At 43.2% G+C, this 19288-nt stretch overlaps 1 protein-coding gene across 1 annotated transcript in view; it reads right to left on the reverse strand.

Moving 5' to 3' along the window:
* The window catches only part of TLX2 (T cell leukemia homeobox 2), a 47176-nt gene that overhangs the window by 3919 nt on the left and 23969 nt on the right, over positions 1–19288 (reverse strand). Inside the window, exon 2 of the mRNA XM_069745824.1 lies at positions 7952–8186. Coding sequence (XP_069601925.1) covers positions 7952–8186 — 235 coding nt within the window. The remainder of the gene's footprint in view (positions 1–7951; positions 8187–19288) is intronic.

Below are 19288 nucleotides of genomic sequence, written 5' to 3' on the forward strand. Positions count from 1 at the left end.
TGAGTGGAAGCGGTTTTATTTTATCAGTGCAAAACATTTAGGTCAGGATCAAGAAGAGGTTGTCTTAGTAGTGGACAACCCTCCGTCCATCAGGAACAAGTGATCTGACAGTCCTTTTAGAATCATTTCTCCTCCTCACCCTCAATACCTTCCTGACTCTTGATGCTTTGTGAAGCCTGATATCACAGTTGTGCTGGAGACTCAAGAGAGCACATGGATCTGTGGTGGCTTCTCAGGCACATTGTTCCCCAACACGTCACACTCTATGAGGTTGGTATTTTATGTATTTAGTAGTCACAATTGCTAATTTAGCTTGTTTTATGACTGGATAGCGCAAAGTTTGTGTATATCTCATAGAAATAAGTACGGTTTTCTTGCAAATGAAAGTGTTCTTCTCAAGAACATTGTTCCCTAAAACATTCTCTCTCTTGCTTCAGATTATCTGCTGAAATAGAGAGGAAATGTCTGCTTTGTCAAAACCTCGTGTTGTTGAAGGGAAGATGCTGTTAGAGGATGATGATTACGCAGACCCCACACTGCATGAGGATTTAGGGGAAGAACGGGAGATTGGCTCTCTTGATGAGGTGGAAGTAGGTGAAATTGATTCTGAAACAGAGCAAGATGGTGAGAATGATGAGGATGAAGAAGATACGGAAACATGTGATGGTGAGAGTGATGAGGATGAAAAAGATATAGAAACATGAGATGGTGAGAGTGATGAGGATGAAGAACATATAGAAACATGAGATGGTGAGAGTGAGGAGGATGAAGAAGATATAGAAACATGAGATGGTGAGAGTGATGAGGATGAAGAAGATATAGAAACATGAGATGGTGAGAGTGAGGAGGATGAAGAAGATATAGAAACATGAGATGGTGAGAGTGATGAGGATGAAGAAGATATAGAAACATGAGATGGTGAGAGTGAGGAGGATGAAACAATATAGAAACATGAGACGGTGAGAGTGATGAGGATGAAGAAGATACAGAAACATGTGATGGTGAGAGTGATGAGGATGAAGAAGATATAGAAACATGAAATGTGAGTGATGAGGATGAAGACGCCAATATAGAAACATGAGATGGTGAGAGTGACGAGGATGAAGAAGATATAGAAACATGAAATGTGAGTGATGAGGATGAAGACGCCAATATAGAAACATGAGCTGGTGAGAGTGACGAGGATGAAGAAGATATAGAAACATGAGATGGTGAGAGTGATGAGGATGAAGAAGATATAGAAACATGAAATGGTGAAAGTGATGAGGATGAAGAAGATATTGAAACATGAGATGGTGAGTGATGAGGATGAAGAAGATATAGAAACATGTGATGGTGAGAGTGATGAGGATGAAAAAGATATTGAAACATGAGATGGTGAGAGTGATGAGGATGAAGAACATATAAAAACATGAGATGGTGAGAGTGAGGAGGATGAAGAAGATATAGAAACATGAAATGGTGAGAGTGATGAAGATGAAGAAGATATAGAAACATGAGTAGGTGAAAGTGATGAGGATGAAACGATATAGAAACATGAGTAGGTGAAAGTGATGATGATGATGAAGATATAGAAATATGAGATGGTGAGAGTGATGAGGATGAAGAACATATAGAAACATGTGATGGTGAGAGTGATGAGGATGAAACGATATAGAAACATGAGTAGGTGAAAGTGATGATGATGAAGAAGATATAGAAACATGAGATGGTGAGAGTGATGAGGATGAAACGATATAGAAACATGAGTAGGTGAAAGTGATGATGATGAAGAAGACATAGAAACATGAGATGGTGAGAGTGATGAGGATGAAACGATATAGAAACATGAGATGGTGAGCGTGATGAGGATGAAGAAGATATAGAAACATGAGATGGTGAAAGTGATGAGGATGAAGAAGATATAGAAACATGAGATGTGAGAGTGATGAGGTTGAAGAAGATATAGAAACATGAGACCGTGAGTAATGAGGATGAAACAATATAGAAACATGAGATGGTGAGAGTGATGAAGATGAAGAAGATATAGAAACATGAGATGTGAGAATGATGAAGATGAAGAAGAAATAGAAACATGAGATGGTGAGAGTGATGAGGATGAAGAAGATATAGAAACATGAGATGGTGAAAGTGATGAGGATGAAAAAGATATAGAAACATGAGATGTGAGAGTGATGAAGATGAAGAAGAAATAGAAACATGAGATGGTGAGAGTGATGAGGATGAAGAAGATATAGCAACATAAGATGGTGAGAGTGATGAGGATGAAGAAGATATAGAAACATGATATGTGAGAGTGATGAGGATGAAGAAGATATAGAAACATGAGACCGTGAGTAATGAGGATGAAACAATATAGAAACATGAGATGGTGAGAGTGATGAGGATGAAGAAGATATAGAAACATGAGATGTGAGAGTGATGAGGATGAAGAAGATATAGAAACATGAGACGGTGAGAGTGATGAGGATGAAGAAGATATAGAAACATGAGATGGTGAGAGTGATGATGATGAAGATATAGAAATATGAGATGTGAGCGTGATGAGGATGAAGAAGATATAGAAACATGAGACGGTGAAAGTGATGAGGATGAAGATATAGAAATATGAGATGTGAGCGTGATGAGGATGAAGAAGATATAGAAACATGATATGTGAGAGTGATGAGGATGAAATGAAACGATATAGAAACAGGAGATGGTGAAAGTGATGAGGATGAAGAAGATATAGAAACATGAGACGGTGAAAGTGATGAGGATGAAGAAGATATAGAAACATAAGATGGTGAGAGTGATGAGGATGAAGAAGATATAGAAACATGAGATGTGAGAGTGATGAGGATGAAACAATATAGAAACATGAGATGGTGAGAGTGATGAGGATGAAGAAGATATAGAAACATGAGACGGTGAAAGTGATGAGGATGAAGATATAGAAATATGAGATGTGAGAGTGATGAAGATGAAGAAGAAATAGAAACATGAGATGGTGAGAGTGATGAGGATGAAGAAGATATAGAAACATGAGATGGTGAAAGTAATGAGGATGAAAAAGATATAGAAACATGAGATGTGAGAGTGATGAAGATGAAGAAGAAATAGAAACATGAGATGGTGAGAGTGATGAGGATGAAGAAGATATAGCAACATAAGATGGTGAGAGTGATGAGGATGAAGAAGATATAGAAACATGATATGTGAGAGTGATGAGGATGAAGAAGATATAGAAACATGAGACCGTGAGTAATGAGGATGAAACAATATAGAAACATGAGATGGTGAGAGTGATGAGGATGAAGAAGATATAGAAACATGAGATGTGAGAGTGATGAGCATGAAGAAGATATAGAAACATGAGATGGTGAGAGTGATGAGGATGAAGATATAGAAATATGAGATGTGAGCGTGATGAGGATGAAGAAGATATAGAAACATGAGACGGTGAAAGTGATGAGGATGAAGATATAGAAATATGAGATGTGAGCGTGATGAGGATGAAGAAGATATAGAAACATGATATGTGAGAGTGATGAGGATGAAATGAAACGATATAGAAGCAGGAGATGGTGAAAGTGATGAGGATGAAGAAGATATAGAAACATGAGACGGTGAAAGTGATGAGGATGAAGAAGGTATAGAAACATAAGATGGTGAGAGTGATGAGGATGAAGAAGATATAGAAACATGAGATGTGAGAGTGATGAGGATGAAACAATATAGAAACATGAGATGGTGAGAGTGATGAGGATGAAGAAGATATAGAAACATGAGACGGTGAAAGTGATGAGGATGAAGATATAGAAATATGAGATGTGAGCGTGATGAGGATGAAGAAGATATAGAAACATGAGATGTGAGAGTGATGAGGATGAAGAAGATATAGAAACATGAGATATGAGAGTGATGAGGATGAAATGAAACGATATAGAAACAGGAGATGGTGAGCGTGATGAGGATGAAGAAGATATAGAAACATGAGACGGTGAAAGTGATGAGGATGAAGAAGATATAGAAACATAAGATGGTAAGAGTGATGAGGATGAAGAAGATATAGAAACATGAGATGTGAGAGTGATGAGGATGAAACAATATAGAAATATGAGATGGTGAGAGTGATGAGGATGAAGAAGATATAGAAACATGAGACGGTGAAAGTGATGAGGATGAAGATATAGAAATATGAGATGTGAGCGTGATGAGGATGAAGAAGATATAGAAACATGAGATATGAGAGTGATGAGGATGAAATGAAACGATATAGAAACAGGAGATGGTGAGCGGGATGAGGATGAAGAAGATATAGAAACATGAGATATGAGAGTGATGAGGATGAAATGAAACGATATAGAAACAGGAGATGGTGAGCGTGTTGAGGATGAAGAAGATATAGAAACATAAGATGGTGAGAGTGATGAGGATGAAGAAGATATAGCAACATGAGATGGTGAGAGTGATGAGGATGAAGAAGATAGAGCAACATGAGATGGTGAGAGTGATGAGGATGAAGAAGATAGAGCAACATGAGATGGTGAGAGTGATGAGGATGAAGAAGATATAGAAACATGAGATGGTGAGAGTGATGAGGATGAAGAAGATATAGCAACATGAGATGGTGAGAGTGATGAGGATGAAGAAGATATAGAAACATGAAATGGTGAGAGTGATGAGGATGAAGAAGATATAGCAACATGAGATGGTGAGAGTGATGAGGATGAAGAAGATATAGCAACATGAGATGGTGAGAGTGATGAGGATGAAGAAGATATAGAAATATGAGATGTGAGAGTGATGAGGATGAAGAAGATATAGAAACATGAGATGGTGAGAGTGATGAGGATGAAGAAGATATAGCAACATGAGATGGTGAGAGTGATGAGGATGAAGAAGATATAGAAACATGAAATGGTGAGAGTGATGAGGATGAAGAAGATATAGCAACATGAGATGGTGAGAGTGATGAGGATGAAGAAGATATAGAAACATGAAATGGTGAGAGTGATGAGGATGAAGAAGATATAGAAACATGAGACGGTGAAAGTGATGAGGCTGAAGAAGATATAGAGAAACATATTATATGGGAAGCGATAAAGAAACAAATGGAGCAATAAGCCAGCCATGCCAACTAAATGTAGGGAACCTCCAAACATCCTCACTCCCCTTCCTGCAATTAGAGCAACAGCGAGGAGCTAAAACTGCAGCTGAAGGCTGGAATAGTTCATTCACAGACGACCTTCTGGACTCGTCACACACACATATCTATATAGAGACATTAGAAAGGACAAGTTCATCTGCAGGACCCTCAAGCCCACACATGAAGTAGACTGAAGGCTTTTTTGAGATTGACGGAGGGTTAAGCCTCCAGTTGCCATTATTATTTGTACTGCCGGAGTGCTGATGGTTGTCAAACTCCACACATGCCGCTATCTCTAGAGACAGCAGAATCTGAGAAGATAAAATTCAGGGAACGGATCCAGCTCTGGTTCTAGCAGCAGCGCAGGAGCTCAGATACACTGCCTGCGCCTTCCCGTTGACGTCACTGTACGGCCCGATGCAGTAAGTACCACCACATAAATGCAGCACCCCAGGTGGCCGGTTGCTGCAGTGATGTTGCTTTCCTTTCAGGGAGAGTAATATCATGCTCAGAGGCAATGGAGTTCTCTTCACCAGGTAAGGCACCCACACATACAACATATTCCAAATCCAGGCCAGGAGGGGGAGCTCAGGACCCGGATTCATGGGAGCTTCCATGAGCTATATGTATCCTGACCTGGAGGAGGAGCAGGCCAGTCTGTGAGAGACAGTGGACTGGACAGAGACAGTTAATCTCCAGGAGGGAGAGATAGAAGAAGGAAGTCTGGAACTGAGTGCAGACAGAGAGAGGCCTGGCAGCCATGAGGAAGCTGCAGCCTCTAATAGGAGAGAGAACCTGAAGGGTTGTTGTATGTGGAGGAGCTACAGAGGAAAGGAGCAGAGGAGAGAGAAAGGGCTCAGAAGGGAACTCTGGCACCCCAGGGTCCTGGTCGTCACAGTGGCATTGCTTTCCTCCCAGGGAGAGTGATGCTACATTCGGAGGCAAGAAAGGATAACTGTAACCAGGTACCACAAATATGCAACACATTCACACTCCAGGACACAAGGGGGAGCTTTTGATCCTATTTACTAGGTGACTCCCCATATACAGTATATATAACTGGTAGTCTGTAAGGAAAGTTAGTTAGTTCCAGACATCTGTCTGAGGAGGACAGAGGGTTTACGGAGCTGTGCATGCCCCCAGAGCTGCAGCTCCCGGAAAGAGACATTTTGAAGGCAGAATTGATTGCAGTGAGCGTGCCGGAGAGGAAGCACAGGAGAGGATACCAGAAGGGGACCAGCCCCGAGCAGCCTGCCTCATTCTGAGGCGCAGAAACACCGGTAGCCGGGACACCGAGGTTGTGAGGACCTCTATGCCTTACATCAGAGACCGGCAGGACAGCTAATTGCACGTTACCTGTCCGCACCCACACCCAGGAGGCAGCATGACACCCCACAGAGCCGGGTCATCTAAGAGATCCTATAAACAGGCTCAAGTCACCAGTCATACGGGTTTTGTCCTATCCTATCCGGGGAACAGAGAGAGAGAGATAACATCTGTGAGGACCTTATGTGAAGCTTAGCAGTAAGGGGCTACACCACTACAGCGCAAAGGATGGCTTCTATTCTCCACCTGGATAAGGGGACTCTGGACTTGCCTCTGAACCGGCCGGACCCTGCCTGCCCTGTGATCTGGTGCCCTGGACTGTCGCTGCTGAAACCAACAGTAAACAAGGTAAAGAGACTGCAATCCTGTGTCCTCGTTCTTCTCTGCACCTCTCACCATACCACCATCTACCCACCGGGAGCCCTGGGAATATACTTCATCTGTGGGAAGATATACCATTTAGCTGCCATAACATCATCCCAGTGGACCCCTTAAAGCAACGTCAGTCACCCTGACCGAATACCACAGGTGGCGTCACGAACATCCCTTTTAAGACCTTTCCCTTTTACATGGGCGCCCAGGGCCGTGGACCGGGTCGTAGCCACCATGACATCTCCCTGTGAACAGCAGGACCCGGTACCAAGTACCCCACTGCCCTGGCGGGTGACTCAGAACAGCGGAAGGACACCCTCAGAGCCAGAGTGCAGTAGCCGGGAACCGGGAGCCCGAGGCTTTTGTGGGACTCTAAGACAGAGCAGAACCGGAGGGCCGAGAAATGTAAGTAATTGGCCTACACCATGCCTGAGACGCAGCAGCACCTCAAGAGCCTGGGGCATGATAGAGTCCCTGTAAAAAGGCTCAAGCTGTCCATCATATGCAGGTACCTGTCTCAGGAGAGGGGAAAAGAGGACTCTGCAGAAAGCTTCAGGCAGCAGGGACTTCATATTCACGGACCTCAACTGGGAAGGAGATTCTCCCATTGCCTCTGAGGCGGCTGGACCATAGGACACTTGTGCCTGGTACCCTGGACTGTGGACTACTACATCTTCAGTAAACCAGGCAAAGACTTTATAACTTGTGTCCTTTACTCATTGTCCGGCGTACATCATCATCACCATACATTATAGGACCCCTGGGGACCCCGCTTCACCTGTGGGAAGTAAACCATCAGCGCTGCAACAACATCTCCCAGAGGACCCCTTTAAAGCAGCGTCAGTCCCACTATTGACCGAACACCACAGGTGGTGTCACGACAGACTTATTCACAATTCCCCTTTAAAGACCGTTCCTATTTAACATTGAGCCTCAGGGCCACGGACCGGGTCGCAGCCACTGTGACATCCCCCTTGAGACCGGACCCGGTCCCGAGTACCCCACTGCCCTGGCTGGGCGACTCAAACATGTGTAAATATGTCCTATCGTGAGAAATATTTGATAATGATGGCTCCATGAAGAAGACCCTGCTTTGTCCCGCATGCCCTCCCATCCTCTCACCTCCACTTTGTCCTGCGGTTTTGGAACCATGTTTTGACTTGCGAGTCACTCATATGCAGGGATTTGGCCAGAGTGGCTCTTTCGGCAGACGCCAGGTACTTCTGTCGGTGGAATCTCTTCTCCAGCTCACAGATCTGGAGTCGACTGAATGAAGTTCGGGGTTTTTTCCTTTTTGGGGGCGTACGGTTCTGATATGGATGGCCAATCCTCCGAGACGAAAAGGCTGGGAGTGTAGCTGAAATAAGAAAACATGTATGATGAAAGGGCTTATCTACTCATGAATCCACCACCGTCTACCATCATTATCTATAATTGTAAAGCGCTGCGGAATATGTTGGCACTATATAAATAAAATTATTATTATTATTATACGTCCACTCGGCTATGGAAAATTCGATCCACCCCCTCCACATGAATCCCATCTGACGATCTGCACACACAACGGTAATCCTTTCTTCTATTCTCCCATCCTCTTAATTCAGAAGTTTATTTCACCCATTTCACTGCTATGCTACAAATAATGATGTTGTCGTGCAATACAGGAACAACCACCAGAGGGCGAGGAAGGGAGGTAACAGGAGCTCACCTCAAACGAAGACCAGTAGAGCTGAGCAAACACCACTAGGGGGCAGTAGAGAGGTCGTACAAGTCCAAGTCAGCAACAGCCAGGAATGCAGTGTCAGAGGGGAAGGCAGGAGCAAGGTCTGAAGCAAGCCAGAGGTCAAAAGCCGGTTGGGAGCGTGGTAACAAGAGGACAAGATGAAAGCACAGCCATATACACGCCAAAAGTCAGAGCCAGACAGAAAAATCCAAAACAGAAACGGGAGATGGATGCACAGGTCATAAGTCAAGCAGAGAAAATTAACCCCTGCCTGACCAGGTCGGAAAGTAGAAAGCAAACCATGACCTGGATCATGACAGTACCCTCCTCCCAACTGGGGGCCACTGGGCCCTCAGGCTTCTCAGGATATCTGGCATGAAAGGCCCGGACCAACCGCTCCGCATGGACCGAACGCGCTGGAACCAATGACCGGTCCTCAGGACCATAACCTCTCCAATGAACAAGATATTGAAGAGAACGACAGACCATCTGAGAGTCCACAATCTGTTCCACTTCATACTCATCTTGCCCATTTACCGAGAACGGAGGCGGGGAAGATGGAGACCCCTCAAAGGAAGACCCCAACAGTTTCAAAAGGGCTTTATGGAATACATTGGGGATCCGTAGAGATGGTGGAAGATGCAAATGGAAAGCCACAGGATTGACCACTTCCATAATCTCATAAGGACCAATGAACTTAGGCCCCAATTTAGCAGAAGGTCTAAGTCTAATATTCCGGGTAGATTAGACCCTAAGTCTAATATTCCTGGTAGATAACCAAGCCTTATCCCCTACCCGGAATACAGGCCCCACAGATCTTTTGTCAGCTAAAAATTTATTATATTTGCCCTGAGCCTCCCCAATATTCTTCTGGACCTCCTTCCACACCTCCCCCAACCGCCGGATAGCCAAATCTGCCCAGGGACACCCCGAATCTAATTGAGAAAACTCCCCAAAATGAGGGTGAAAACCATAATTGCAGAAAAAAAGGAAGGTGCCCATGGACTGATTAATGCAGTTGTTAAAAGCAAACTCTGCCAAAGGTAAAGAGGAGACCCAATCATCCTGCCGGGCAGCAGTCAGACCACACAAAATTTGTTCCAGAGACTGACTGGTCCCCTCAGCTTGACGATTAGTCTCCGGATGGTAAGCGGATGAAAAAGTCAAACAGACCCCCAACCTTTTACAAAACGCCCTCCAAAACTTGGACAGAAACTGTACCCCCCTATCCGAGCCCACACTCAAAGGCACACCATGCAACTACACCACATGTTCAACAAACAATCTAGATAAAGTTTCAGCATTGGGCAGACCTGTTAAAGGTATAAAATGCGCCTGCTTACTAAATCTGTCCACAAGCACCCAGATGACGGTATTACCATTAGAAGGGGGAAGATCGGTGATAAAATCCATGGACAGATGAGTCCATGGTCTATCTGGAATCGGCAAAGGCACCAATTCCCCAGCCGGCAAGTTATGGGAGTTTTTGGCATGAGCACATAACTCACAGGCAGACAAAAATCTCACAACATCCGAGGTCAAAGACGACCACCAAAACAACCTAGTGATGGCTTTACGGGTGGCTGAGATCCCAGGATGCCCACTCAGGGTTGAGTCATGGAACTCCCAGAGCACTCTGAGGCAAAATTGAACAACGGTGATGACCCGGTCCATTGCCCTGGGCGCCCATGTAAAAGGGGAAATTGAATAGAGTTTATGTTCGTGACGCCACCTGTGGTATTTGGTCAGTGGGGACCGACGCTGCTTTAAAGGGTCCGCTGGGGTGATGTAATGGCAGCTGGGATGGTATAACTTCCCACAGGTGAAGTGTATCCCCAGGGCTCCTGGTGTGTAGATGGAGAATGGTGCAGTAAAGAATGAGGACACAGGTTTGCAGTCTCTTTACCTAGTTTACTGAAGACTTCAGGCAGCCACAGTCCAGGGCACCAGATCACAGGGCAGGCAGGGTCTGGCTGGCTTGGAAGCGAATCCAGAGTCCCCTTTACCAGGTGGATTTGAAAGCCTACATCTAGCGCGGTGGTGTTGTAGTCCCTTACTGCCTATGTCTTCACATAAGGTCCTCACAGTTCTTCTCTGTCCCCCATATAGGATAGGACAATACCTGTATGACAGGTAACTCGAGCCTTTTTACAGGGACTCTAGCACGTCCCGAGCTCTATGTTTTACTGTGTCTTCCGTTGTGTGTGGCGGACAGGTAACTTGCAATTCAGCTGTTCTGCCGGTCTCTGCTGTAAGTCGTAGAGTCCATTACAACCTTGGTGGTCCGGCTACCGGTTATCTGCGCCTCAGTTATTCAATGAGAATAACTGTTTAACTCCATATCAGCATGGGTTTATGAGAAATCGCTCCTGTCAAACCAATCTAATCAGTTTTTATGAAGAGGTAAGCTATAGGCTGGACCACGGTGAGTCATTGGACGTGGTATATCTCGATTTTTCCAAAGCGTTTGATACCGTGCCGCACAAGAGGTTGGTACACAAAATGAGAATGCTTGGTCTGGGGGAAAATGTGTGTAAATGGGTTAGTAACTGGCTTAGTGATAGAAAGCAGAGGGTGGTTATAAATGGTATAGTCTCTAACTGGGTCGCTGTGACCAGTGGGGTACCGCAGGGGTCGGTATTGGGACCTGTTCTCTTCAACATATTCATTAATGATCTGGTAGAAGGTTTACACAGTAAAATATCGATATTTGCAGATGATACAAAACTATGTAAAGCAGTTAATACAAGAGAAGATAGTATTCTGCTACAGATGGATCTGGATAAGTTGGAAACTTGGGCTGAAAGGTGGCAGATGAGGTTTAACAATGATAAATGTAAGGTTATACACATGGGAAGAGGGAATCAATATCACCATTACACACTGAACGGGAAACCACTGGGTAAATCTGACAGGGAGAAGGACTTGGGGATCCTAGTTAATGATAAACTTACCTGGAGCAGCCAGTGCCAGGCAGCAGCTGCCAAGGCAAACAGGATCATGGGGTGCATTAAAAGAGGTCTGGATACACATGATGAGAGCATTATACTGCCTCTGTACAAATCCCTAGTTAGACCGCACATGGAGTACTGTGTCCAGTTTTGGGCACCGGTGCTCAGGAAGGATATAATGGAACTAGAGAGAGTACAAAGGAGGGCAACAAAATTAATAAAGGGGATGGGAGAACTACAATACCCAGATAGATTAGCGAAATTAGGATTATTTAGTCTAGAAAAAAGACGACTGAGGGGCGATCTAATAACCATGTATAAGTATATAAGGGGACAATACAAATATCTCGCTGAGGATCTGTTTATACCAAGGAAGGTGACGGGCACAAGGGGGCATTCTATGCGTCTGGAGGAGAGAAGGTTTTTCCACCAACATAGAAGAGGATTCTTTACTGTTAGGGCAGTGAGAATCTGGAATTGCTTGCCTGAGGAGGTGGTGATGGCGAACTCAGTCGAGGGGTTCAAGAGAGGCCTGGATGTCTTCCTGGAGCAGAACAATATTGTATCATACAATTATTAGGTTCTGTAGAAGGACGTAGATCTGGGGATTTATTATGATGGAATATAGGCTGAACTGGATGGACAAATGTCTTTTTTCGGCCTTACTAACTATGTTACTATGTTACTATGTAGAAGGAGGTAGTATGCTCGTAGCTGGTCTCCCCTAATGTTATTCTGCTTCACTCTCCTTCAAGCTCACTGAATGTTCGGCTTTCTGTATGTCTCTTTCCAGGAGCTGCAGTACTTCAGACTACACGGCCCCTTCATAGGTTCTTCCTGCCTCTGACTTCTCCAGTCTGCTTCCTGGCACTTTCTGACTGAAACTGAACTCACTTTCCCTCCAAAACACAATATATCTGCATATGCAGGGGAGTCACCTAGCAATAGGATCAAAAGCTCCCCCTTGTGGCCTGGAGTGTGAACATGTTTTGTGTATGGTGGTTACCTGATAAAAGATATCCTTCATCGCTTCCAATTGTAACATCACTCTCGCCGTGAGGAAAGCAATGCTACGGTGACGACCAGGACCCTGGGGCGCCACACATGACTCCTCTCTCCCATAGTCTCTGATCCATATGGACAGCCTGCATCACTGCCCCATCCAGGGAAATGGAAAGTGGATGAAGGGCCAGAGCATCCTTCAGATGATCAGATAGTCCCCTCCAAAATTCGTTTCAGGACACCTCAGGGGACCATCGCCTAAATTCTGAGCAGTGCCACTCGGCAGAGAGCTTCCCCTGAGAGAGACCAATGATTGTGTCCTCTGCTAATCTAACCCGGTCGTCAGGGTCATCATAAATTAGTCCTAGGGCATCAAAAAACCACAGACTCTCTCTGGGACTATCGGGGGTAGAGAAAAGGCCCAAGACTGCGAACCTGCCCTGAGTAAAGATATGATAATTCCCACCCGCTGACTCTCATCTCCAAAGATCAGGGTCTAAGGGAAAACAACAACTGACAACTTCCCTGAACACACGGAACTTTTCCTTCTCACCGGAGAAGGTGCCAGGGAGTTTAGCAGAAGGTTCAGGGGAATGAAACGAAACATCAGTAACATCACCCTCCTTACTGACAGACGCCAAGGAAGCACCTCGGGCAGTCTTAACATATAATATAATCCCCCGAATCCAGGAGATAACACCCCGATATATTCAGAATATAATCCCCCGACTCCAGGAGATAACACCCGATATATTCATATATACAGAATATAATCCCCCGACTCCAGGAGATAACACTCCGATATATTCATATATACAGAATATAATCCTCCGACTCCAGGAGATAACACCCCGATATATTCATATATACAGAATATAATCCCCCGACTCCAGGAGATAACACCCCGATATATTCATATATACAGAATATAATCCCCCGACTCCAGGAGATAACACCCGATATATTCATATATACAGAATATAATCCCCCGACTCCAGGAGATAACACCCGATATATTCATATATACAGAATATAATCCTCCGACTCCAGGAGATAACACCCCGATATATTCATATATACAGAATATAATCCCCCGACTCCAGGAGATAACACCCCGATATATTCATATATACAGAATATAATCCTCCGACTCCAGGAGATAACACCCCGATATATTCATATATACAGAATATAATCCCCCGACTCCAGGAGATAACACCCCGATATATTCATATATACAGAATATAATCCCCCGACTCCAGGAGATAACACTCCGATATATTCATATATACAGAATATAATCCTCCGACTCCAGGAGATAACACCCCGATATATTCATATATACAGAATATAATCCCCCGACTCCAGGAGATAACACCCCGATATATTCATATATACAGAATATAATCCTCCGACTCCAGGAGATAACACCCCGATATATTCATATATACAGAATATAATCCCCGACTCCAGGAGATAACACCCCGATATATTCATATATACAGAATATAATCCCCGACTCCAGGAGATAACACCCCGATATATTCATATATACAGAATATAATCCCCGACTCCAGGAGATAACACCCCGATATATTCATATATACAGAATATAATCCCCCGACTCCAGGAGATAACACCCCAATATATTCATATATACAGAATATAATCCCCCGACTCCAGGAGATAACACCCCGATATATTCATATATACAGAATATAATCCTCCGACTCCAGGAGATAACACCCCGATATATTCATATATACAGAATATAATCCCCGACTCCAGGAGATAACACCCCGATATATTCATATATACAGAATATAATCCTCCGACTCCAGGAGATAACACCCCGATATATTCATATATACAGAATATAATCCTCCGACTCCAGGAGATAACACCCCGATATATTCATATATACAGAATATAATCCCCCGACTCCAGGAGATAACACCCCGATATATTCATATATACAGAATATAATCCCCCGACTCCAGGAGATAACACCCCGATATATTCATATATACAGAATATAATCCCCCGACTCCAGGAGATAACACCCCGATATATTCATATATACAGAATATAATCCCCGACTCCAGGAGATAACACCCCGATATATTCATATATACAGAATATAATCCTCCGACTCCAGGAGATAACACCCCGATATATTCATATATACAGAATATAATCCTCCGACTCCAGGAGATAACACCCCGATATATTCATATATACAGAATATAATCCCCCGACTCCAGGAGATAACACCCCGATATATTCATATATACAGAATATAATCCCCGACTCCAGGAGATAACACCCCGATATATTCATATATACAGAATATAATCCTCCGACTCCAGGAGATAACACCCCGTTATATTCATATATACAGAATATAATCCTCCGACTTCAGGAGATAACACCCCGATATATTCATATATACAGAATATAATCCCCGACTCCAGGAGATAACACCCAGATATATTCATATATACAGAATATAATCCTCCGACTCCAGGAGATAACACCCCGTTATATTCATATATACAGAATATAATCCCCGACTCCAGGAGATAACACCCCGATATATTCATATATACAGAATATAATCCCCTGACTCCAGGAGATAACACCCCGATATATTCATATATACAGAATATAATCCCCGACTCCAGGAGATAACACCCCGATATATTCATATATACAGAATATAATCCCCGACTCCAGGAGATAACACCCCGATATATACAGAATATAATCCCCCGACTCCAGGAGATAACACCCGATATATACAGAATATAATCCCCCGACTCCAGGAGATAACACCCCGATATATACAGAATATAATCCCCCGACTCCAGGAGATAACACCCCGATATATACAGAATATAATCCCCCGACTCCAGGAGATAACACCCCGATATATACAGAATAAAATCCCCGACTCCAGGAGATAACACCCCGATATATACAGAATATAATCCCCCGACTCCAGGAGATAACACCCCAATATATTCATATATACAGAATATAATCCCCCGACTCCAGGAGATAACACCCCGATATATTCATATATACAGAATATAATCCTCCGACTCCAGGAGATAACACCCCGATATATTCATATATACAGAATATAATCCTCCGACTCCAGGAGATAACACCCCGTTATATTCATATATACAGAATATAATCCTCCGACTTCAGGAGATAACACCCCGATATATTCATATATACAGAATATAATCCCCGACTCCAGGAGATAACACCCCGTTATATTCATATATACAGAATATAATCCTCCGACTCCAGGAGATAACACCCCGTTATATTCATATATACAGAATATAATCCTCCGACTTCAGGAGATAACACCCCGATATATTCATATATACAGAATATAATCCTCCGACTCCAGGAGATAACACCCCGATATATTCATATATACAGAATATAATCCCCGACTCCAGGAGATAACACCCGATATATACAGAATATAATCCCCCGACTCCAGGAGATAACACCCCAATATATACAGAATATAATCCCCCGACTCCAGGAGATAACACCCCGATATATACAGAATATAATCCCCCGACTCCAGGAGATAACACCCCAATATATACAGAATATAATCCCCCGACTCCAGGAGATAACACCCCAATATATACAGAATATAATCCCCCGACTCCAGGAGATAACACCCCAATATATACAGAATATAATCCCCCGACTCCAGGAGATAACACCCCAATATATACAGAATATAATCCCCCGACTCCAGGAGATAACACCCCAATATATACAGAATATAATCCCCCGACTCCAGGAGATAACACCCCAATATATACAGAATATAATCCCCCGACTCCAGGAGATAACACCCCGATATATACAGAATATAATCCCCCGACTCCAGGAGATAAAACCCCGATATATACAGAATATAATCCCCGACTCCAGGAGATAACACCCCGATATATACAGAATATAATCCCCCGACTCCAGGAGATAACACCCCAATATATACAGAATATAATCCCCCGACTCCAGGAGATAACACCCCGATATATTCATATATACAGAATATAATCCCCCGACTCCAGGAGATAACACCCCAATATATACAGAATATAATCCCCCGACTCCAGGAGATAACACCCCGATATATACAGAATATAATCCCCCGACTCCAGGAGATAACACCCCAATATATACAGAATATAATCCCCCGACTCCAGGAGAAAACACCCCGATATATTCATATATACAGAATATAATCCCCCGACTCCAGGAGATAACATCCCGATACACCCGATATATTCATATATACAGAATATAATCCCCCGACTCCAGGAGATAACACCCCGATATATTCATATATACAGAATATAATCCCCCGACTCCAGGAGATAACACCCGATATATACAGAATATAATCCCCCGACTCCAGGAGATAACACCCCGATATATACAGAATATAATCCCCCGACTCCAGGAGATAACACCCCAATATATACAGAATATAATCCCCCGACTCCAGGAGATAACACCCCGATATATTCATATATACAGAATATAATCCCCCGACTCCAGGAGATAACACCCCAATATATACAGAATATAATCCCCCGACTCCAGGAGAAAACACCCCGATATATACAGAATATAATCCCCCGACTCCAGGAGATAACACCCCGATATATACAGAATATAATCCCCCGACTCCATGAGATAACACCCCGATATATACAGAATATAATCCCCCGACTCCAGGAGATAACACCCGATATATACAGAATATAATCCCCCGACTCCAGGAGATAACACCCCGATATATACAGAATATAATCCCCCGACTACAGGAGATAACACCCCGATATATACAGAATATAATCCCCCGATTCCAGGAGATAACACCCCGATATATACAGAATAAAATCCCCCGACTCCAGGAGATAACACCCCGATATATACAGAATATAATCCCCGACTCCAGGAGATAACACCCCGATATATACAAAATATAATCCCCCGACTCCAGGAGATAACACCCCGATATATACAGAATATAATCCCCCGACTCCAGGAGATAACACCCCGATATATACAGAATATAATCCCCCGACTCCAGGAGATAACACCCCGATATATACAGAATATAATCCCCCGACTCCAGGAGATAACACCCCGATATATTCATATATACAGAATATAATCCCCAGACTCCAGGAGATAACACCCCGATATATTCATATATACAGAATATAATCCCCCGACTCCAGGAGATAACAACCCGATATATTCATATATACAGAATATAATCCTCCGACTCCAGGAGATAACACCCCGATATATTCATATATACAGAATATAATCCCCCGACTCCAGGAGATAACACCCGATATATTCATATATACAGAATATAATCCCCCGACTCCAGGAGATAACACCCCGATATATTCATATATACAGAATATAATCCCCCGACTCCAGGAGATAACACCCCGATATATTCATATATACAGAATATAATCCTCCGACTCCAGGAGATAACACCCCGATATATTCATATATACAGAATATAATCCCCCGACTCCAGGAGATAACACCCGATATATTCATATATACAGAATATAATCCCCCGACTCCAGGAGATAACACCCCGATATATTCATATATACAGAATATAATCCCCCGACTCCAGGAGATAACACCCCGATATATTCATATATACAGAATATAATCCTCCGACTCCAGGAGATAACACCCCGATATATTCATATATACAGAATATAATCCCCCGACTCCAGGAGATAACACCCCAATATATTCATATATACAGAATATAATCCCCCCGACTCCAGGAGATAACACCCCGATATATTCATATATACAGAATATAATCCTCCGACTCCAGGAGATAACACCCCGATATATTCATATATACAGAATATAATCCCCCGACTCCAGGAGATAACACCCCGATATATTCATATATACAGAATATAATCCTCCGACTCCAGGAGATAACACCCCGATATATTCATATATACAGAATATAATCCCCCGACTCCAGGAGATAACACCACGATATATTCATATATACAGAATATAATCCTCCGACTCCAGGAGATAACACCCCGATATATACAGAATATAATCCCCCGACTCCAGGAGATAACACCCCGATATATACAGAATATAATCCCCCGACTCCAGGAGATAACACCTCGATATATACAGAATATAATCCCCCGACTCCAGGAGATAACACCCCGATATATACAGAATATAATCCCCCGACTCCAGGAGATAACACCCCGATATATTCAGAATATAATCCCCCGACTCCAGGAGATAACACCCCGATATATACAGAATATAATCCCCCGACTCCAGGAGATAACACCCCGATATATTCATACATACAGAATATAATCCCCAGACTCCAGGAGATAACACCCCGATATATTCAAATATACAGAATATAATCCTCCGACTCCAGGAGATAACACCCCGATATATTCATATATACAGAATATAATCCCCCGACTCCAGGAGATAACACCCCGATATATATTCATATATACTGAATATAATCCTCCGACTTCAGGAGATAACACCCCGATATATTCATATATATACAGAATATAATCCCCGACTCCAGGAGATAACACCCCGATATATTCATATATACAGAATATAATCCCCCGACTCCAGGAGATAACACCCCGATATATTCATATATACAGAATATAATCCCCCGACTCC

Source organism: Ranitomeya imitator, chromosome 1 (assembly GCF_032444005.1).
Source record: "Ranitomeya imitator isolate aRanImi1 chromosome 1, aRanImi1.pri, whole genome shotgun sequence".
NCBI lineage: Eukaryota > Metazoa > Chordata > Amphibia > Anura > Dendrobatidae > Ranitomeya > Ranitomeya imitator.